General features: G+C 43.6%; 1 protein-coding gene across 1 annotated transcript in view; it reads left to right on the top strand.

Moving 5' to 3' along the window:
• The first annotated feature begins 1,431 nt into the window (after nt 1-1,431).
• The window catches only part of HIF1A (hypoxia inducible factor 1 subunit alpha), a 41,886-nt gene continuing 19,327 nt past the window's right edge, over nt 1,432-23,990 (top strand). The window contains exons 1-2 of the mRNA XM_073349905.1: nt 1,432-1,764; nt 22,771-22,961. Of these exons, the coding sequence (XP_073206006.1) occupies nt 1,739-1,764; nt 22,771-22,961 (217 nt within the window). The 5' untranslated portion in view covers nt 1,432-1,738. The remainder of the gene's footprint in view (nt 1,765-22,770; nt 22,962-23,990) is intronic.

Raw genomic sequence — 23,990 nt, 5'->3', positions numbered from 1 at the left:
ATTTCACTCATCCGTAACCAGCCATCAGTGTACCAGATGGAAACCCACTCGACAGGCCAAGCCATGATTTACAGTTTAGTCAAGTAAGGGTAAGTTGCACTGGCAGCAGTCATGGTTTGTAGTGGCTTACTCTTCCTATGCTAAGGGTATGCATAAGTAACTGGCCATCCCTGCCTGAAATTCCAGGGGACAAGGCCTTTGAGCCTTGAACCTACAATCAGACCCCTGTGGATGGCTCCCTGTGCCCATGCAGAAACCCACTGAAATCAATAGATGATGTAGGGATTAAGCCATGTGTGATTTCACAGGATGCAAGATATTACCCTAAATTAACAAATGTTTGAAATCAATCTTCCTCAGCAGACCTGTCTTGATGGAGGGCTCTGTGTGGCAGCTGTGTGTGTGTATACATTTTCTTTACAGGCCTGCCGGTGTGGGTGGTGATGTCTCTGCAGGCTTCTCTTGTTGATGTTAGTAAGTGCTGGTGGTGATACGCTGCCCCATCTGCGTCTCCATGTTGGGGAGGGGAGTTTCTCAGGCCTCACTTTGTGTTTGGAGGGGTGAAAACCTCTGCAGACCTGTCTCTATCAACAGAGGTAAGGATCTCTGTGTGGGAAGGGGTTCTCAGGGGCAGGCCCAGGGAGCGAGGGTTTCTCTAGGACCACTGGGGATGTGCGTAGGGGGAGTGTCAATGTCAGGCTCGCAATGGGGGTCTTGGAGGCAGTCTTGGGGGTCCCTAGACTCCCTCTCTGCATGGGGGGGGTCTAGCCCTGCTGTGTGCACGGGGTGCCGGTGGCAGGCTGGGGGGGGTGGATCTCTAGCCCCACGGGGTGCCGGTGGCAGGCTGGGGGGGAGGGGTGTGGATCTCTAGCCCCACGGGGTGCCGGTGGCAGGCTGGGGGGGAGGGGTGTGGATCTCTAGCCCCACGGGGTGCCGGTGGCAGGCTGGGGGGGAGGGGTGTGGATCTCTAGCCCCACGGGGTGCCGGTGGCAGGCTGGGGGGGGGGTCTCTAGCCCCGCCAGATGCCGCTGGCAGGCTCGGGAGAGGGGAGGGTCTCTAGTCCTGCTGTGTGCACGGGGTGCCGGTGGCGGGGAGGGAGTCTCCGGCCCCGCGGGGTGCCCGGGGGGGCGGGCTCGGGGACCCGGCGGGGGGGTCTCCGGCCCCGCGGGGTGCCCGGGGTGGCGGGCTCGGGGACCCGGCGGGGGGGTCTCCGGCCCCGCGGGGTGGCGGGCTCGGGGACCCGGCGGGGGGGTCTCCGGCCCCGCGGGGTGCCCGGGGTGGCGGGCTCGGGGACGCTGCAGCCTGGCCCCGCCCCGAGCACTCTGCAGGCCGCGCCGTGTCGCCGGGGGCCGGGCGGAGGGGGGCTCGTCCCCAGCCCGCCCCGCACACAGCCCAACACGTGAGACTCCAGCCCCCGCCCAGCTGTTTGCTCAGCTGACCCAGCCGGCGAGGGGGGCCGGGCGGCGGCGCGGCCTCTCAGTGGTGCGACGCCTGGCAGGCCCGGCCCCGGCCGCCTGCCCGCCCGCCCCCTCGTCCTCCGCCTCCCAGCGCTCGGCGAGGAGCGAGCAGCCCGCAGCCTTGTGCGGTCAGAGCCGACGCCGAGCCCGTCCCCTCCGCAGGCCCCGCCGCCTGCCCCATGCGCTGAGCCCCGGCCCCTCGGCTGCGCCTCCCCCCAGCGCCGCGCTACCCCCTGCGGGGATTGGAGCCGCCGGCCCGGACTGCGACAGGGGCCGCCGCCATGGAGATCACCGGCGAGAAAAAAAGGTACCGGGGCCCGCTCCCCAGCCGCGATCCTCCCCTGCCCCGGGCCTTCCTCTGCCTCTTTAGCTCCCCGTGGCGCTTCCCCTCCTCCTCGGGCCTGCGCCGCCCGCCCCATCCGCGGCACCGGGGCCTAATCCCCACTACCCCCCCGCCGCCCGGTCTGTGGGGCTGGGGCTCGTCCGCCTCTCCGCCCCGCCGCCCGCTTCCCACCCCAGCCTGCCCGGGGGGGGGGGGGCTGGAGACCCCCCGGGGATCTGCCCCCTTCATTCCACCCCCTGTCACATTCCCCTTCTCCTGCCCCGGTTATACTGTGTCCTTCCCTTCCTTTCCCCCCCATCCCTCCTTCCCTGCCCCCGGGCGCCCCTCTTGCCCCCCCACAACCCCCCTCGCCTCCCCATCGGCCTCTATTCCCTCTCCGGAGGGTGCTGCACTCTCGTTTCTCCTCCTCCTCCTCCTCCTCCCTGCGGTCCACGTCGCCATTTTGCGGGGGAGGGGCGTGCAAAAGCTGGATTTCAGAAAATTAATATCCAGGATTTGCGCGGGGAGCTTTTGGCCGTTCTGTTTAATGCATCTTCGTCTCCAAGATAATTGATTCACATCAGTGACACTTAATGCATAGGCCCGGTGGAATTCAGTGGCCTGAGCTGCTTTTTTGCTGCCACACGGAGCATTACACAACTTAAAAAAAAATAAAATAGAATAACCCCAAAACCCACCCTTGTTCTGCTCTTGGCTTGGAGTAAGTAGGGAATGACTTGCCGTTGATTAACTGTGATGTGTGTGCACCTGATTTCATGACTATGTTCTGTGTATAATTTCAGGTTTCAGAGTCGCAGCCGTGTTAGTCTGTATTCGCAAAAAGAAAAAGAGTGCTTGAGAGTGTAATAGTGTTTGGATGAGAAGAGGGGGTGGCTTTTTAGTGTGTAGATTTGTATTAATAAGAACCATACTCTTGTTTAAAGCTCTCTACAATCTGTCAGAAAATAGATACACCAGATTAATAAAGGTAGAACGGTTACAGGCAGCAGAAACGAAAATACACAGCTGTTCAGTAGTTATTTCAAAAATTGATGGATTTTTAAAGCCAGATTGGGAAGGAAGAGAATGTCTGTATATGCTGAGAAAATCAACACAGTATTTTTTTGAAAGGTACAAATGTGATGAGGTGTTCTGATACTGAAAACAACTCCAGAGTGCTGTTTGTACTGGAAGGGATATGTGAACAATGAACTGTGACGTCGTCGTCGGGGGTTTTTCTGTTTTTTTTTGTTTTTTTTAAGGCATCTTCTGCAGTTTTGGTTTCCATAATTGGCTGGTTTTTGTTGAGGTTGGGGGGGAGGGAGGAAGAGTGGAGATTCTTAAAATTTTGAACCCATAAGTAAAAATTCCTCTTCAAGACGCTGATCCTCTAGAAAAGAGAGTTTACTGAACAATGTATGTTCCAAAGTGTAAATAACTTTCTTCTCTAAGAATTTTTAATTCAGATTCAAAAGGGGGAAATGAAAGCTTCGAGAAATAAACCTTATTGTATGTTGAAGGTGTAGAGTTTGCTGGGGAGCACAGTATTTTGGTTATTAGGTTTTTAGATTAAACAAACTCCACCAATGCGCTTTGAGGAGGGATTAATTTAATCTCCATCTGCAGAAGGCAGAGTATGTTTATATTGTTGTTGTTAGGGTGACCAGATGTCCTGATTTTATAGGGACGGTCCCGATTTTTGGGTCTTTTTCTTATATAGGCTCCTATTACCCTCCTCCCCCATCCCGATTTTTCACATTTGCTGTCTGGTCACCCTATATTGATACCTTTTTTGAGATTTAGAGTAGCAGCTGTGTTAGTCTCTAAGTGCCACAAGTACTCCTGGTTTTTTTTGAGATTTGTTATCTTGGTCTTTGTATCAGAGAATCATCTGAGAAGGTCAAATGAGAGAAAGATATAAAAGGCTTTACTATTTAAATCATACTGGAAGTGAGATGAATTAAATATCTTTGTGGCTGAACTAGCTTTTTCTGGTGGATATTGATTTTGTGCAGCTAGAGGTCGCAAATACTGTATGTGAAAATACTGAGCAATTTACTTGTGGGGGAAGTGCTACCTTTGCACCAATTGCAATTTGTTTCAATTTAAAAAAAAAAGTCTTATGTAGCAAAATGCATACAAGTAGGGTACATATGGGTGGTTCCCGTTCTAAACTCATGTGTTCCACTCAGCGCTAATAACTATCGGGAAGCCTCATAGAAAATGTTGCACCATAAGTAAATGACCTTTACTGAGCTTGGCCCAGTTTAAAGGCTGGTCTTGAAAAGGTATGGAGGGTTCAGTTTTTTTAGTCCCTTCATTCTGTGTCCGTGGCTGTTATTTTTCTGACCACCCTCTTGTATTTGGCAGCTTTTTCCCATTTTCCTGCTGCTGCTGGATGTGATCTGCCATTTTATTTTTATTTTATTTTTCGGTGTAAGAATCAGTGTACATAGGAGGGAGGGGATAAGCTAAAGGTGAAGCTCAAGAATGAGAATTTATTGGCTGCTGCTTCCTGGAGACCTACTTCAATGTGGGAAGAACTTCCTTCTGAATCTTCCTGTGAAGTTGTATTAACTCTAAAGTATTGTGGAGTATGTTTTTTGTTTGAAAAAGAAACAGTATAAAATTTAAGTTGTAATTTAGGAATACTCTTCCTGATGTTATAAATGCATAGAGCAAAGATGTGGGTAGCCATAAAAGGAAGGACATGAGTTGACATTTATGCAACTTGGAGCAGAGAACTTGTTGAAAGTCTGTGTTACTTGAGAGACAAGATGAGTGAGGTCATATATTTTTATTGAGCCAATTTCTGTTGGTGGAAGAGGCAAGCTTTCAAGCTACACAGAGCTCTTCTTCACCCACCTTGTCTCTCTAAAATCTGGGGACCAACATATCTACAGTACTGCAAACATCAAATGTTGCTTAACAGTCCCAAATTGTTTGAGGTGGGTTAGGTTTGACTGTGTGTATTGAAGGATTCTTTGAAGCTGATTCTTTCCATTTTCCAGTAATGTTTTCTTGAAGCTACAGAAATGCAACATTTGAGCCAAAGCTTTAGTGATGATGACTCACTATAGTTAAATTTTCTACTCTCATACATTCATTTAGTTGAATCTCTCTTATTTTACACCACGTTAACAAAACTAAAAATAAGCATCAATGTTCAAGTTTCTCTCATATTTGGAGACGCAACATAAATCCTGTGGTGGTTTCCATCTTTTTTTTCCCCCCTGACGATGTTGGAAACAGAACTAAATTTTGTAATTTTGTAAGAATTTGGATAAAAGTTAGTATTTGTCATAGAGCAGAAAAAAAGTTGCAATACTATAAATACAGGAGCAGCAAAGATTGGGAAACCATCTTACTTGACAGTTTACTCTGGAATTTAGTATAAGAATAAAGGAATCTTAACACTTGGGTACGTCCGATTCATGAGTATTTGCAAGAGGATATAAAGTGAGACTTGTTATCTGCTAGTTGAGTGTGCTGTGAAGTCCTGAACTTAATTATGTAGGTGAGTAGCTATAGGTATATGAAGAATGAAAAAGAGAAGCTGTATGTAAATGTAGATCAGTGATGATAGTAATTTTAAATGTGAATTGGTGGCTTATGGACTTACTGACTCATGGAAAACTTTGAAAGACACTTGAAAGCCATTCTGCTTTATATAGCTCAGAACTTCTGTAGTTCTAGTTTCATTCCTTATGGACACTTGAGCCCAGTATAATTAACAAACTGACATATTACTGACAATTATTTGGGTTTTGCCTCTTCCCTTGCAGTTAAACCATCTTCAGTATGGGTTCATGGAGGCCTGTTGCCACTTGTGCCTTGTGGGGAGAAACAGGGTCTCTGAGAGGGGTTTTTGTTTTCAATTAGTAAGCCTCGGTTGTTATTCTTTTGGGCTTTTGTTAAACAGGATAATACCAATATGCTTACCCTTTATTTCCAAATAGGGTCTCTTACTCTACTGTTCAGTTCTTTGGTGTGAATTTGGCCAAAAACAAAAGTAATCCAGCTTAAAAGGATAGTATATGCTAAAGTAATGTTTAGCCCCCTAAATTTTATAAACTGGGTACAAATGCTTGGTGCTGCCAACAGGGTTTTTTCTCTGTGCTCACCATTAGCAGCATGACGCTTGCGCCATCTTAAGTGTATGTGCTGCGTAGTAAAACTAGTTAATATTATTAAAGACATGCTGCTTGTGACTACACATACTAGAAAAGGAAACTAAACAAGAACGCTATCATCTTCTTTCTTGATACTATAACATTTATTTCCTGAGTATTCAATAACTTTTGGAGTAAATTGTTCCTTCTGTTTTAAATATTATCTATTAAGGGTAACATACAGGAGAATTTTAAGAGGTAATCTCGGGTGTTCAGTATGCCTTATATACCAGTAGTTTACATGTCTATAATGCAACACTCATATTTGGTTTCTAGTTTCATTAAAACTACAGTTATCGTCTGCATGTTTAATTCTTAGTTGGGACTTAAAAACTTGACTAGACATCCATTATTCAATTCCAGCATGAGAAAGGAGGGTGTGGTCTCCACCAGCAAAACCTGATGAGAAGCCAAGTTCCAAGGCCAACAGATACACAGATGATGAGCGGGGATGACCGTTTTGCTGAGGCTATTCCAGCATCTTATCTCTGGAACCATTCATCATGGACTTTGTGTTTTTAAAAAAAATCTCACTGTTAACACTGAGCTCTGCCAGTGTGAGCAGTGGTGGGAAACTCAGCCAAAAAGGCTAATCTATGTCATCAATATCAGTTACTGATTAGTAAAAGTCTGAAAAATGTGAAGTCGCACCTCCCCAGGTGTTGTGAGAGGGGGAGATTTTCTGTCTCTTTATGCATAAGTACTTCCTGTTTCTGCAAGGGGGGGGAAATGGTCTCCATTGCTTTACCTTTTTAATCAGCCATGTTTTGTGTGGCGCATCAGAGTAATTAGCTCCAGTGTCTGTTTCTGCAGCTTCTCATTGCTTTACTAAGTATGCATAACATGATATGCACAAAGTTTTGAATATCATCAATAAAAATTATCAGAATTTTGTTAATTTTACTTTTTTGATGTTTAACAAAGTTATGAGTAACAGAAAAGTGGCCCTGGAGCAATCTATCGCCAAGATTTGGAAAAGGACTAGCTTTCGAACAATAATCTAATGTCAAATTATCTTCACAAGTGCAAGGGCTAGAAACTTTTTGGTAAATGATAGACAATCAACATTTGCAGAATCTAAGCTAAGTACTATTGCTAGCTAGCTAGGGCAAGCCTCTGTCTTGTCTGGGGCCAGCTGATTTACCAAGCCCTGCTTCTGAATAGGGAACATCTAAAACACGCATTGCTTAATTTTTTCACATTGTTCTCTTTGTGGGGATGTTTCCTATATAATTTTATCCTAAATGAGAAAATAACTAATTGAACATTAAAGGTGATAATTTAAAAAGGGAAAACAGGGAAATGTTCTCTTAAAAAAAAACCTATAAAGAAGGCATGAAAAGTGTTTAATTTGCAAATTTTTGTGTATGGTTTTTACACATTAGAAATCCAGCCTTCTTTTCCTTTGACTGCTAGATGGTGCCTGGAGAACTAGTGAAATTGATATCCTAAGAGTAAAAAGACAGAAAACTGAACAGTTGGAAGGAGAAATGTTTTTTTTTTTAGTCGCTTATTGTTTACAACTTTAACACTTAATTTCACTTGACTAATGAGCATTCTGGATAAAGGATTTCATTAAAGATTCAGCACCCTTGCCCTGTGGTAAACTGTTCTGAAAAAAAATATTCTGGGACCACTCTCCATGTGACCACGCCTGTGCTGGAATAAGTGAGCTCACAGAGTGAGCTATTGTGAAATATTTTATTCCAGTTAATTTCCCTATGCAGACAAGCCCTGCGAGTCAGCTCTCCAGTTCATATTCTTTGGTCCACCAAAAGTCTTCCTGAAAAAACAGGGGAATATCAGACTTGACATTCCTGTTACTTCTGAGGATGGAAAAAGGGCAGAGCAAGCACAGTGCCGTTCCCTGCCACTTCCATTTTTGTTAGAAAAATCTGCCTTTACACATCTCTAGATCCTTGTCTGAGAGGAATATTTCTCCCTCGACTTGTCTGCAAACAGGAGGGAGAGGAGTGGGCAACAGTTTTGTGACTGCTGGTTGGTCAGAATCTTCCTGCTAGTGAGAGAATGCAAGTCGGAGAAGTGTAGCTACTGAAGCCTTGTTTTAACTTTTCCGGTGTGGCTCCATCAGTGATAATAGTGGGAGAACTAGCATAGGTAGTGTGTGGATGAGAGCCGGTGTTTTAATTTCCATGCTATCTAGGCCTGCTCTGATGCAGCTGAAATACCAGCAACTGGTCTGCACTAGATGACCGCTGTTGCTACCACCAGTGAATCTGTAACAATGGTGGGAAACTTTAAGGAAAAATGTAGTGTAGAGAAGGCCTGATAGGCCAAGTTGTCAGCTGGTACACAACAGGCATACAGCAGCAGGGAGCAGTGGTAAGAGTCTGTTATCCCAAGTTCGCTGCGGCCTCCTTTAGCATGCTGCCCTTTCTTCTGGCTCCTCTCCCTCATTCGTCAGGATGCATCCAGTCACTGCTGGGGGGGGGGGGGGGAGGAAGGAGCTGATGCTGTTACCATGGTTGGGGGGCATTAATTAGCTCTTGGCTCAGTACTAGGGCTCTTTGTGAGGTGAAAGAAGATACCCTTCCCCCATTGCACTCCCCATCTTTTTATGAGAAATGGTGAACATTCTGTCTAGTAAGAGCTTATCTAAGCTAGGGTAAAAGGTGTATTTTAAAAAGACACATTTTATGCCAGTCCAGACAAGACCTAAGAAATTCTCATACTTTCTTCTCAGCCCATTGTTGATGGAAGAGGGAGACCTTGGTGCTAGTGTGACTGGGACTGATGTCAGTGATGTAACAGCATGCACTTGTTCCCTGGTGCTTGCAACTTCCTCCTTTGGATGATTTGAGGGGAACCTTAGACCTTTTAAAAAGAAAAGGAGTACTTGTGCCACCTTAGACTAACAAAGTTATTTGAGCATAAGACCTTTTGTTTCCTCTGTGTAGTTGGATTAGGTATAGAAGTTGATAAGTCTTTTGAGAACACTGAGACTGTTGGTAACAAATTCATCTTTTCCAATCAAGTATTTTTTAATCATCAGTAGAAACTGTCATTAACAGTTACTGTTTGTTTGAAACTCTTATCTTTTTTTGTGGTTGTCAGGAACCTAAGAGACTTTGAAAACTTCTTCCGTTTAGTCTCTTCTGCTCATAATTACAGAGAATGAACCAACTTTTTTGAATGTCCTTGGTACTTGCTTAGCCAGGGCATATTTAGGGAGATGAGTGTGGTAGTGGTATTAAACTAAAACCCAGAAACTCATGTGTCCGCCAGATTTTCCCCTAAGAAGAATAATCAAAGAGAATGTCCTATGGCAAAAACCAGTTGTCATATATTTCAAGAAAGCATTTGATGCATCTGTTGTGATTCAATTGGGAACATTTTTAAGAGTTATGGTATGCCAGTAAAAATAACTAATATAATCAAGGCAGCTTAACAACAGTATAGAAGATCTATTTTGTGCTGATCTAGCTAGCCTAAGTGACAGCTCAACCAACATGCAAATAAAGACCAGCATTGCAAAAAAGATGGGGTTAATAATCAATTGTGGGAGGAAAAATCAAATGAGAATCCCAGCAACTTCCAACTCAAGCATTACTTTAGAAGGCAGAGGAATAGAAAGAAGTGAGTTAATTCACATATGTTGGCAATAACATGCATGCAAGCCAGTGGAGAGGGCCATAAGGAAATAATGTCACAAATTGGTAAAGTGGCAGCTGAAGTCCCCAGCTTAAACAAGATTTGGTCATCGAAAGTCTACAACTTAAAGACCAGACTACAAATGTTCAACTCAAATATTATATCTGTCTTAATGCATGGATGTAATAGCTGGAAATCCCCCAAAGGTACAGGCAAGTCTCTAAATGCCTTAGAAAAATACTAAATATTAAATGGAATGAATTTATAACAAATGCTGAGATTTATCAGAGCATTCAACAGCTCATTTTCTCTAAAGCTATCCAGAAGAGAAGATGGAATTATTTGGGATATCTGTTAGGAATGAAGCCAGAGCATCTGCCATGGCAAGTGTGTTCTTGGGCAACTGGAGGAACACTGAAAGAATCCCTCCAAATACTACCTGGGGAGGGAAAATTTGTGGAACTTAACACAGAGAGAACATGCAAAGAGTGGTCGAGGATAGACAAGGATAGCAGAACATTGTTTGTGCTTGAAGTGATGTTCAGCAGTCTGGGAAGAATTCAGATTATGGATCTTAGCTTCCAGGAACTGGTGTGATTTGGCCTACCATAAAAATGCTATTTATAATGTTGTAGGTAAGATTTTTCAGTTTTGAAAGATTAGCATTTCAAAACCATTAGAAATGGAGAAATTGTTTTAATATGGATGTATTCCAGCAGTGTGTCTTTAAATACTGTTTGTGTAAATCACAAACCCCAACATTCCCTAGGGTTCTTTTTGGAGCCAGATCCACCAACTGATGGAGCTATGCCAATTTACATTGAAGCTATGTGAGTATACGCCAACCTGAAGATCTGGCCGAAGGTGTTTTGTTCAAAATAAGCGAGCTGATAAAGGTGAACGCCTCATCAGATGTATACATATATAGTATCTGACCTGTATTTGTTTCCCTTTGTTGAAGTCTGTAAGATCCAGACTTATAATGGCAGTGTCCTCCATTTTGACATCTACAGCCTTTGCATTGATATATATGAGACATTTTAAACTGCCCTGCTGGCACTGGAAGTCTGACCTTTCAAGAATATCACTCTATGAGTAGCTCTTAGGAGAGTATAGATAGTTATTAAACTTGATTTATATTGCAAACTGACTAGATTTACTTCAGACCTCATGGAGATTTATAACAGTTGGCCACATGTGGCTTCATGTTTTCATCCTACAGATAATCGCTATTAATAATTTATTATGTATGTATTGTAACTCGTAGGAGTCCCAGTCATGGACCAGGACCTCATTGTGCTAGGCACAGTAGCAACAGAGCAAAAAGATAATCCCTGCCCCCAAAGAATTTACAATCTAAGTATCAGGCAAGAGACAGACAGATGGATACACAGGCAGTCTGATGGAGGAGTGCAAGAAAACAGTGAGAGGCTGTGGTCTCAGCCACCACAGCCTAACTGTTGTAAAGTTTTTGTGGGTATCATGGCAGAGCAGAGTTTGAAGAAGGATTGAGTTAGTTTTGTAGATATTTATGGAGAGCTTCTTCGAAGTCTTAGGGTTAGCATCGGAGAAAGCACAAAGGTGCTTGCTTGAAAATTTAACAAGTGGGTGGTAGAGGCTGGCAGCATGGGCTGATCAAAAGTAGGAGTTGTTGATTATTTAATACACCAGAGAAGACGGAGCCAGTGGATGGATACAAAGCAGGGGGAGATGGTCAAAGTAAGGGGACAGGAAAATGATCTCTACAGCAGGATTCTGAATGGATGGACAAGATTGTATTTGTCAAGGCCAGAGAAAAGGATGGTGGTGTAACTGAGATCCTAGATGAGAGCCTGGACTAGAGTTTCAGCTGTGTGGATGGATAGGAAAGGGTGCATCCTAAGAGATGATATGCTGAAAGAATCCGCAAGACTTGGGACATAGCCTGGATGTGATGATCTGTGTGTGAGGGCTCCAACTCAGAGATGACACTGAGGTTATGGGCCTGAGTGACAGGCAGGTTGATGGTATTTTCCATGGTCAATGAGAAATGAGATAGCAGGGAGAGTTTGAGCTCTGTTTTAGCCATGTTGAGCTTGAATTGATGGCGAGACATCCATGAAAAGATGTCAGAGAGACAGTCCAAGATTTTAGTTTGGACACAGTATGGACTATTTGGAGTAGAGAGATAGAAATTAGCAAAATATTTTAAATAGTAGTATATGAATGTATATTTACTAAACATTTAAGGAAAAATCTGCAAAGTTAATACATTTGTAACTTGCATGGTATTGAAAAGGAGCTCAAATGAAAAATTGAGCAAGCTGCAACACTTCGTGCTTACAGTACAATAAAACTGTTTTGTATTACAACACTGGGAGGTTTTAACAAGTCATTAACTTTTATTAAATATACCCTTTTCAACAGTTTCAACACTGATGTGATTGTTGTAGTAATACCTAGTGAACAAGGATGACATCTGTTTTCTAGAATCCATGTTTTATTGTACTCCTAATTAAAATCAGACTAGCTTTTTTATATGGGGCTCTTTTTACATTTCAAGAGGGAAAATAGAGTTTTAAGAACTCAGGACATCTGATCTTCAAAAATTTCTTTATGCAACTCACATCCCAGGATAAACTTACTAATGAACTGAAAAGGCAAAATGTTTCTTAAAGGCCTGTATATTTTGTGTTTGGCATTTTAATTTTCATGATCATTTGAATGTATGGAATTGTACGGTCAAGCTAAGTGTGGCTTCACTTCTCCTTTTTAAAAAACAAAAAACTCACCATCTATAAAGCCTGCATCTGCAGCTCCTTCCAAGATATGAAAAACAAGAGGCGATGACTAATTACAGTAAAAGCTGTGTTATCGGCGCTTTATCAACCGGAAAGCTCTGTAAATCAGCATTTCTGATATTCATTGAAAGTCCGGTTTATAGTCCGATTGGCGTGGGGCTGACAGGCTCCCTACCTGGCTCCACATGGGTCCCTAGAAGCGGCGACATGTCCCTGCTGCTCCTAGACGGAGGAACGGGCATGAGGGGTTCGGAGTGCAGGAGGGGCATGGGAGGGTGGCACTCACCTGGGGCGGTTCCCCACAAGCAGCAAGATATCCTACTGCTCCTAGGCAGAGGTGCGGCTAGGCGGCTCTGTGTAACACCCCTGCCCCGAGTGCTAGCTCCGCAGCTCCCATTGGCTGGGAACCACCAGTGGTGTGTGTGTGTGAGTGCATGGTATGGGGGGGGAGAGGGGCGCTGCAGGGGAACCGCTCCCCACCCCTGCTCACCTCCGCCACCCTCGGCCTGAGCGGGAAGCCGCCGCCTGCTTCTCAACCCTCCCCGGCTTCCCGCCAAACAGCTCATTCGCGGGAAGCCGGCGCAGAGAAGCAGAGCGGGGCGGTGGGTTCAGGGGAGGAGGCGGAGCGTCAGTGGGCTGGGCGCGGGGCGAGGAGCTGCTGGTGGGTGCTCTGCACCCACCAATTTTTCCCCATGGGTGCTCCAGCCCCAGAGCACCCAGGGAGTCGGCGCCTAAGGCGCCACTTTTGATGTGATCAGTGAGGGGAGCAGTCACTCCCCCGCCCCTAGGAGCCAGAGGGATCTGCCGGATGCTTCCTGGGAGCTGCCCCAGGTAAGCACTGCCGGGACTCCCCATCTCACCCCCCGGCAGGTGCCTCTGGCTCTTAGGGGTGGGGTGGCCATCCACTACGGTGGCCCATGAGACCCTCCTGCCCTGTTCTGGGGGCAGTCAGGGGACAGGAGGGGGGTGGATGGGGCAGGGGTCCTGGGGGGGATGTCAAGGAACACAGGGGGGTTGGATGGGGCAGGAGTCCCCACAGGGGGGCAGGGGTGGGCAACGACCCCCTCATGGGGTGAGGAGGGAACCCGTTGTTAAGGTTTTGGCAGCTCATCACTGGGTACAAGAATACTAAGTTAGCTGCAGATTTAACGTTGTCTAGTAATGTAGCTGACCCAGCCACTGCTGAACCCAGGACCTACTACAAATCAGACCACAAGTGCTTAGCTCCACAAAGAGGATCCATTGGGGGGTGTTCTGTTTCAGGCTTCATCAGGACTCCTGTCCCTGCACCATTTGTGACATGGTTTCAAAAGTTCGACCTAAATTTAGTACACTATTGTGTCAAGTATCAGGAGTAAAGGATGAGTGAATCCCCTGGCTGCTCAGTTGAAAATACCACAAGACTGAACCTTTAGAACTTTGTCTTGCATGAATTAACTTTCATCAAATGAAGGTTTATCTAGTAGACGAATCATTACATTTATACACTAAAGAAACTGCATATAGAATACTGCAAAGACAGACTGAATTCTGCCCATTTCAGCTCAGGATGGTCCCTTTGCTTCCAAGCTTCAGAACTTTCACCCTCTTCCTGCTCCAGTCTGTGTACAGTAACTCTTCACTTAAAGTCATCCTGGTTAACGTCACGTTGCTGATCAATAGGGAACATGCTCGTTTAAAGTTGTGCAATGCTCCCTTATAACGTTGTTTGGCAGCCGCCTGCTTTGTCTACTGCTTGCAGGAAGAGCAACCAGTTGGAGCTAGCTGGTGGGGGCTTGGAACCAGGGTGGACCGGTAGCTCCCCTATCAGCTCCCCGCTCCCCTAAGTTCCCTGTGTGGCAGTCGCCTAGCAGGCTATCAATTGCCGGCAGTTCAGCTGTCTCTGCCTCCCGCTGCCCTGTGCTGCTCCTGGAGCCTCCTGCTTGCTGTGCGGGGACGGGAGGGGGAAAGGGGTGCTAATGTCAAGGTGTCTCCCTTCCCCCCACTCCTTTACCCCATCCACAGAGCAGTGGGGGGGACACAATAGGTATCAACAGGGCTCAGGACAAAAGGAGCTTGTGGGCAGCAACTGCTGTCTCAACTTGCATATCTACTTAAAAAGGCAGTGTACTTAGAGTGGGGTCAGCGTACTTAAAGGGGCAATGCGCGTGCGTGTCTCTCTCTCTCACACACAGGGTGTGTGTCTCCCCTCCCTCCATTTGTGCTGCCTTGTAGAGTCTGAGGCTACATTAACAACAATGTTAACCCTTGAGGGCTCAGCCAAGTGCTAGTTCATCATTTAGCAGTAAGGCATTCCCTGGGAAATATTCCACCCTCTGACTCCACCTCGACCAAGCTTCATAATCATCATTGCTGTTTACAGTATTAAATTGTTTAAAACTTATACTGTGTGTATGTATATGTGTGTATACATGTATGTCAGATTGCATCTGACGAAGTGGGTATTCACCCACGAAAGCTTATGCTCCAATACGTCAGTTAGTCTGTAAGGTGCCACAGGACTCTTTGCCGCTTTTACAGATCCAGACTAACACGGCTACCCTCCTGATACTTGACTTCCCTCAGTTTGTTGCACTCATCTGCTGGCAGCTGATCCTTAAACTCCTCTATCTTGGAATAATGCCTTCTGCCATCTTCCCAGCTTTGACACCTTCCTTTCTTCATCTGTCTTTCACTGAATATTTCTCTGCATTCTTCACCATGTTCTCAGTTCCATCTTTGCTGAGGTCACCACAAGACCGGATCACAATTTGCTGTTTGCGTCCTGTCCCTTATCCTTTGCTGAAATGTGAACAGTGCTGTTAGCGTCGGTGTCAAAAGTGACTTCAATCTGGGGCACTCCATGTGGAACTGTAGAAATTCTAACCAGAGTGAATTGCTCAAGAAGCTTGTTGTCAGCAGCCATCTCTCTCACCCTGGCACACTTTAATCTCCACTTGAGTCTGTCCATCAGCTGCTATAGAAAACACCTGGCTTTTCTTGGTTTGGAATCTTTGTGTTCCTGTTGATGAGCTGAATGAAGACACCTCCCATCATCTTGATTCCCAGGCACAGGGGAGCCATGTCCACCGGGAGTCATGTCCACCAGCAGCATGTCGGTGACATCACCAGCCTTGAATAGCAGCACCAATAGCATCAGTTTTATTGGGATTAACTGTTTTGTAAGAGCACCGTCAAACAGATCCTGCGCAGTCTGCTGCCCTTTAAGCATTCTGTTCATGCCACCAACCAGGATAATTTGCCAGCATCATTCTTGCTGATTTCAGCATCCTGCATGGCTTTTTAGCAAGGTGCTACTGTCATCCTGATCAGATCTGCTACAGTCCGCTTAAACTGGGAACAACTCAGTATCCTGCTCAAGTGCTTTGGTCCAGAAGCATACATAGTAAGATATGGCAAGTTAATGTCCATTAGCTCACACTTCACTTTTTCAAATGCAACTCTCACTGTCTGAAGAGCCATGTTGTTTTGTCAGTGCCCGCCTCTCTTGAATTCCTTACCCGTATGCCTCTCTTGAATTCCTTAACAATGCTGCAGCAAATCCTGATGAAAATCTTCACCATCTATGGTCATTAACCCCTCCCATCTATGTGAATAGAGGCAGTTCTCTCTACTTGCACATTCAGGAAGACAACTATGTTGGCTTTCATCTGGAAGATTGTCTTCAAAATCATAAGGAATAGAAGTTTGGGTCAGATTTGTGATATTGTAGAAACTTGGGGGATGGAGGGGGGCAGAGTTTCAGGCTTCAGTGCCTAAAATTAGTCACCCAAATGTGAAGATCATGGTCTTAGTTTTTTGAATGAAAACTTTAATTCTTCAGAAACTGGGTGTCTTTTCCCCCCACTTCGTCACTGCCTTTGCCCATGAAAAGGTAGGAAACTTTTTCTGCCATGCATTTGCTAAATCATAATACTTATTTTCAGTTACTAGAAGTAATTAGTTGGTGAGCAAAGTACCTGTTGGTAAGTATAGTTCTTACAGTTTAAACTAAGATTTTCAATGAAGTGAGAGAGAAACTTGATATGCTCTTCACAAAATCCAGAAAACTTCAGCTCAGTTTCTTAAGATCAGATTTATATTTAACTGAGATTTTAAATGTTACCTCAAACAATTTACTGCCAGCATGACAGCCCTACTTATAACATCAAGCGTTAAGTGATTAAAAAAAACTAATCGCGATTAATCATGCTGTTAAACAATAATAGAATACCATTCATTTAAATATTTTTGGATGTTTTCTACATTTTTCAGATATATTGATTTTAATTACAGCACAGAATACAAAGTGTACAGTGCTCACTTCGTATTTATTTTTTATTAGAAATACTTGCGCTGTAAAAAACTAGAGCATTTTTTTCAATTCACCTAGTGCAAGTACTGTAGTGTGATCTCTTTATCATGAAAGTTGAACTTACAAAGGTAGAATTATGTGGGGAAAAAAATCAAGCCTGCACTCTAAAACAAAACAATGTAAAACTTTAGATCCCACAAGTCCACTCAGTCCTATTTCTTGTTCAGTCAGTTACTCAAACAAGTTTGGTTACAATTTGCAGGAAATAATGCTGCCCGCTTCTTGTTTAGCCAGTGTCACCTGAAAGTGAGAACAGGGGTTCACATGGCACTGTTGTAGTTGGCATTGCAAGATATTTACGTGCCAGATGCGCTAAAGATTCATGTGTCCCTTCATGCTTCAACCACCATTCCAGAGGACATGCGTCCATGCTGATGACGGGTTCTGCTTGATAACGATCCAAAGCAGTGTGAACTGACGCATGTGTTTCATCATCGTGAGTCAAATGCCACCAGCACAAGGTTGATTTTCTTTTTTGGTGGTTCGGGTTCTGTAGTTTCTGCATCTGAGTGTTGCTCTTCTAAGACTTCTGAAAGCATGTTCCACACCTCGTCCCTCTTAGATTTTGGATGGCACTTCAGATTCTTAAACCTTGAGTCGAGTGCTATAGCTATTTTTAGAAATTTCACGTTGGTACCTTTGCATTTTGTCAAATCTGCAGTGAAAGTGTTCTTAAAACAAACATCCTGGGTCATCATCCGAGACTGCTATAACGTGAAATATATGGCAGAATGCAGGTAAAACAGAAGAGGAGACATACAATTCTCCCCCGAGGAGTTCAGTCACATATGTAATTAACACGTTATTTTTTTAACGAGTATCATCAGCATGGAAGCATGTCCTCCGGAATGGTGGCCGAAGCATGAAGGGGCATACAAATGTTTAGCATATCTAGCATGTAAATACCTTGCAACGCCAGCTTCAAAAGTGCCATGCGAACACCTGTTCTCACTTTCTGGTGACATTGTTAATAAGAAGCAGGCAGCATTATCTCCTGTAAATGTAATCAAACTTGTTTGTCTTTGTGATTGGCTGAACAAGAAGTAGACTGAGTGGACTTGTAGGCTCTAAAATTTTGCATAGTTTTGTTTTTGAGTGCTGTTATGTAATAAAAAACCCCCACTACATTTGTAAGTTACACTTTCATGATAAAGAGATTGTACTATAGTACTTGTAGGAGGTGAATTGAAAAATACTATTTTATCATTTTTACAGTGGAAAATATTTAATAAAATATTAATCTATTCTATTGAAGTGAGCACTCTCCACTTTGTATTATGTGTTGTAATTGAAATCAATATATTTGAAAATGTAGAAAAACATCCAAAAATATTTAATACATTTCAATTGGTATTCTATTGTTTAACAGTGCAATTAATTGCGATTAATTTTTTTGAGTTAATCGCATGAGTTAACTGCAATCAATCCACAGCCCTAGTTATAATTAAGTATTTATCAGGTTTTACTGTTGCCTGCGTTATTTTATTTCATCAGTTAGAGATCATGACGTGTATTGGCGGTTTAAAACTGGAATCTGAGGGCAGCCTGTGGATTCTTGGAAACCTAATAGTACTGAAACCTTCCTGTGAGGTGGCTGGGGTTAAACCTAGTTATTGGGGAATTACAAAAAGGCAGGTCATGATACAAAAGTTACTATGTGTCTTTTTGCTTAAAAGTCCAAAATAATTTGTATATCTAGCCACTTGAGATGTTACATTAATAGTAATGGTCTTTTTCTCCCCCCGCCCCCCTTTGGATTTTTAGATAGGGCAGGAAATTAAATGTCACAAGAAAATCTATATATGCAGCTAAGTGGGAGAGGACTTTTCCATTACATTTCTAAGTGTTTTGTGGTAAATCTTTCCTTCCTATACCCAGATCCTTTAGATTAGGTAAGAGTAAACAAATTGTTTTTATTGGATAGTAGTCCTGTGGTTACTATTTTGGTAATAACCTGCACCTATATTTAAAAAGCTATGTGGGTGGGGGGTGTCTTGAGTCAAGGGGCAGGAGGGGAATTTGAGTCAAGCTCTCCACAGTGGGCTTTTGCAGCAGACGGACTTGGGCGTGGCAATTCTAGGCCATGTCTAGTTGCACAGGCTTAACTAAAATTGGTTTGTACCTGGCTTATTGATTTAAGTTAAATATAAGCCAAATTTAATTCTGCCTTTGCAGACTTTGCACTGTTTTAAGTAAAACATTTGAAACAGTTTTGTTAAACCAGTGCCGGGAGAAGTAGTTTATTTCATCCCGATAGTCGGAAGGAATCTAACTTCAACTGGAAACATCTGCAACAGAAATTAGAGGGAAATTCAAAGAGCCCGGCTTCTCGAATTGAAACACATTCAAGTTTGACTGTTCTGAACCAATATATCCAAGCCATTACTTAACAGGACAATTGTGGTTTTGTCTGAGAAGGGCAAAATGGACACATTACTACAGGAAACGATTTGAGATATTTCAGAGAATGACTATAGTTCCTGAAATCATGCGTTAAATCCCCATTTGTCCAAATATCTGGAGAAAAGAATAGGCAGTAAATAACTAATGATGATTGGTTGGGTTTGTTTTTGTTTTTGTTTTTTTTTTGCATCACATAATTAACCAGAGGAATAGAAAAGCTGGCAGAAAAGGCACAAGAATGCATGGGCTAACAGGACCCTGCTCATGCTGCAGGTCAGTCATGCCACAACTGCTGGACTAACGAAATCCTGCTTGTTTTGGGTTGACCACGCCCCATACAGCCAGCCCTGGAGGGCTGAGAGGAGCAGCTCAGATATGAACAAGCGGGTGGTAAGAGGCCTCGTGGCCTACCACTTGTTAAAACAGAGTGATAAAACAAGGTGTGAGTTAGCCGTATGGAAGCCTGCCTTGCTCACCCTGCAATCCAGTTTGAAACAAAAGGACATGTCCATGCGGCTGTAAGGTAGCTTTGCTTGGTTCAGTACAGGATACAGTGGTTGCCAAAACCATGTTAGCAGCTTCGAAATTTTAAATAGGTTGGTTATTTGGGGAGTCATTGGACAAAGTGGTGACAGTCCTCAGATAAATTAAAAAAGTTCTTAAAGAACCGTCCTGGTTCCAGACATGGGAAAGGAAAAGCTGACCTTATTACAGGCCTAAGTATCCTTTTCATGGCTACTCTGGCTAAGTAATGGCTACTCTGGCTAAGTAATGAAGGTGAGACTACAGCAAAAGCAGGTTAAACATGTCTAAGTCCAGAAAGAGGAGAAGCCAGTCTTCCCTCAGTGCAAATTCCAGCACTAGAAATGCTCTCTGGTTGCAGTCAGCTTCTCTCAACAACTGACAGATGGGTCCTGGATGTGGTTCAACTGGGGGATTACCTTGCATTAGTTACTTGAAGGATGCCTACCTTAATATGCTGGTTCACCAATGCACAATAGACTTTTGCAATTTGTTCATGGGACCAATCATTTTCAATATAACACGCTGTTTTTTGGACTGTCATCCGTTCCTTGAGTGTTCACAGAAGTCCTTGTCGTCTTGGTGACTGTTCTCAGGCTGAAGAGTGTACAGATGTACCTTTTCCTGGACAATGTTCTGTTCAGAGCCTGTCCTTGGGTCCAAATGGTGCAACAGGATGGATTCATAGTACATTCTGAAGAGTCATCTTCAACCATCTCAGCACCTAGTACATCTTGGAGTATTGATAGACACAGAGGCCCACAACTAAAAGACAAGACCACCCTCCTAAGTAAGCACTCTAAAAAGTTGGACTCTTCCCTGTTTCTCTCTAGGGGAGAATCTCGGAGCCAACACCCAACCGCTGGTCCCTCTTTCAGCAGCAACACAGATCATCATTTCTCGACTGGTCATTAGAACACAACAAATCAACTGTGATTTTGTTTCTTTGGTTCTAATTTCCCTTTCTCTTCATAACTCAATCAGCCACGTTTTCTTTAGCTGATCATAATTCATTTTCCCTTCTTTCTCTCTTCGCTATTTCTTTTCCCAAAGGGACTGTCGATGCTTTTTTCTCTGTTTTTCCTTCTACAGTACTTTTACTGCTTTTGGCACTTAGCAGTTCACATTGTTACAGATCGCATACCTGCTACCACCGTATGTAGCAGTTCAGGGCAACTGCATCTATATTTCCGTTCAGTGTACAACAGGGATACTCTCAGCTTTCTAGCTCCTCAGCTATTGCATCTTATGTAGAGACCTTTCTGACTGGGGTATTTCCAGATTGCACAGTTTCCTGCCTTTACTGTGTTTATTCCCAGCACAGATAAATTGTCCAAGGACACCTGCTTGCTTTCTGTTCAGAGACCGTTAACGTGTCTTTAATTGCCAAAGTTATAAGGCACCACACAGCACTTCTTATGCAAGCCTATTCTTAAGGTAAAAAGCATTACAGAGAAAACATACTAAAAACAGTAAAAGAACTTACTTACATACTAATAAGCTTAACAGAGTTCACTCTAACATAGGTTCTGGCAGGAGCAATCCTTCTACTCCCCACCCAAGCTGATTCCTCGTGGTTATGAGTTCATCACCGCTGCAACTCAGAACAAGTACCCAGTAGGACCAGTCTTTCCAAACCTACCCTAAGGACTGTTCAATGAATCAGGAAGAAGGTCATGAGCCAGTTTAAAATCAAGTTGTTTATCCAAAAACCCTTTATTTTTCTTCTGGTCCCTGGAGAATACACTTGAACTAGTATATGCTTACCTCTCCAGGAAGTAGCTTTAAATGGTTGATAATGGAGGAAGTGCATTAGTCTCCCCGCTTCCCTCCTGCGGAATGTACATACAATGCCACAATAACACGCACACAATTGCATTTTAATACAATGTACCCCAAAGGTATTAACCCTTAAGGTTTATTCAGAATATTGTCCATCTGTCACAGTCACAGCTTGCCACCTGCCCAGTCATTATCTGATTGTAACTTACTGTGTGCATCCCAGCAGAGGTGAGTTTTGAGGAAGGACTTGAAGGTGGTGGCGTTACAGATTACAACTGGGATAAGCTCCCAGTGACAAGGACCAGCATAGGAGAGAGTATAGATGTGTTTGATGGAGGAAAAGGAGGATTAGGCAGTGAGGCTGGCATCTTTGGCAGAGCCCACCTTGTGATGATAGGTCAAATAGGAAGGGATGGGCTAAATTGTTAAGAGCTTTGTAAATAGGGACAGGAAGTTTGTCTGATGCATTAGGAGAAGAGGGACCAATGGAGGGGATTAAAAAAAGAGAGAGAGGTGTGTGTGATGTAGTCAGAGCAACAAACCAAAAATAACTTTAGCAGCTGTATTCTGAGTGAATTTGAAGGATAGGGCAAGTTTGGAGGATTGAGGCCAGAGAAGAGGAGTTCACAATAATCAAGACATGAGATGGTCAGGGCTTGATCAAGAGTTCAGCAGTGAGTAGAAAAGGTCATGTCTTGCATATGTTGAGGAAGAAGCCGCAAGATTTAGACAAGGTCTGGAGAGGTGGGTAAAAAAGCTGAGTCAAATATAAAGCCAAGATTATAAACTCTGACAGGTAGGGCAGCAGTGTTGTCCATCATGGTAGAGAAAAGGGGAGAGGGGAGTGCTTTAAGGTGAAAGAACAGGAGCTCTCTTTTTTGCTATGTTAAAATTAAGTTGATGACTGAATGTAGTGAAACTTCACTAGCACAGTAATTTGATATTCTCAGAAGGATAAACTATTTATTTTTTAAACAAACTTTGTTTATAAATCTTTTTGGCATTTGCCAATTTAATCTTGTAACGGTCACACTTGGAAATGCCAAGAATATTTCCATTGAAGCTGCAGTGTGTATTGTCAATCCACAATTGTTGTCTAAACTGGATTTTGGTCTTAATAATCGGTTTTTGTTTAATCTTGTCTGCGAGGATTTTCTGTGCCAGAAGTCAGAGATTCACTTAGATATGGAATAGTATCTGCCCTTACATGGAATATTTTAAATCTTTCTACAAAGTCTCAGATATGTCATAACAAATGTACCAGCTACCAAGTAGCTTAGATATAAAGGCGGAAGGAATGTGTTTGTGTCACTGTGATAACGTTGCCTCCAATGTATGTTAATAATCTACAATTTTATTCATACAGGATTAGTTCAGATCGCAGAAAGGAGAAGTCGAGAGATGCAGCCAGATGCCGAAGAAGCAAGGAATCTGAAGTTTTCTATGAACTTGCTCACCAGCTGCCTCTTCCTCATACTGTCAGCGCACACCTTGACAAGGCCTCCATTATGAGGCTGACTATCAGCTACTTACGCATGAGAAAGCTGTTAGATGCAAGTAAGTGAATAAACTTATTATGGCTTACCAACAGAGAGGCCAGGAAAGGGGTCTGAGTGATCTGAACTCGCCCCTTGCCTTTTACATTGGTTAAAGATAGCCTCCCTCCATTGGGATATCAATGAAGACACTAGAAAAACTAGAACGTTACCTTTTACTGTGGGGAGAGAGATTAAATAGATACAGCCAGGCTGAGGGGGGCCTAAACTGTAACGTACACTCCATTTTTCTCATACTTATTCCTGATATCTCTTGGATCCCTAAGAAGACCAGCACCATTATCTTATTTTTTAAAAATCTCAGCTGTGACTCCCCCACAAAAATCAGACTCTCAAGTTTCTGGGCATAAAACTTGACACCATCTCCACTCTGCCTGCTTCCCTTGTGAGAAGGGAGGTCGATTATACCCAAGATAGCTCACAGGACCTCATATGTAGTTGGTAGATCTAAGATTAGGTTTGCTAAATTTGAGCATTCCTGTTTAAATGAAACCACTGAAAACCATTATATGTTGTGCTCCACTTAAGATACGCCTCAGTAATACGTGTTCCAGGAAATAGTGGTAGCGATGGGGAGTGACTGCTGCATAAGTGAGATAGTAGTTTAAACTCTGTGTAATAGAGGACCCATCTAGTCAGTGCCTGGTAAATAAGTAAAGAAGTACTTGTGGCACCTTAGAGACTAACAAATTTATTTGAGCGTAAGCTTTCGTGAGCTACAGCTCAGCTCACGAAAGCTCATGCTCAAATAAATGTGTTAGTTTCTAAGGTGCCACAAGTCCTCCTTTTCTTTTTGCGGATACAGACTAACACGGCTGCTACTCTGAAACCTGGTAAATAAGTGGCATTTACCAAGACGTTAGAGATGAATGATACAAACTTTTGTCATTTAATGCAGAAGTTGTTAAAGTTTAAAAGAAAAAAGATCAGATAAAGGTAAAATGCAGCAACCGTTACTTTTATTTTGGCATTTTTGAACATAATATGTGGTATTACTAAGTTTTTATCAGACAGTCTTTGAAAGCTCGTG

Source organism: Lepidochelys kempii, chromosome 6, assembly GCF_965140285.1.
Source record: "Lepidochelys kempii isolate rLepKem1 chromosome 6, rLepKem1.hap1, whole genome shotgun sequence".
NCBI classification, from domain to species: domain Eukaryota; kingdom Metazoa; phylum Chordata; order Testudines; family Cheloniidae; genus Lepidochelys; species Lepidochelys kempii.
The sequence above is the reverse complement of the archived record's forward strand: the minus strand, read 5'-3'. Positions and strand labels throughout refer to the sequence as shown.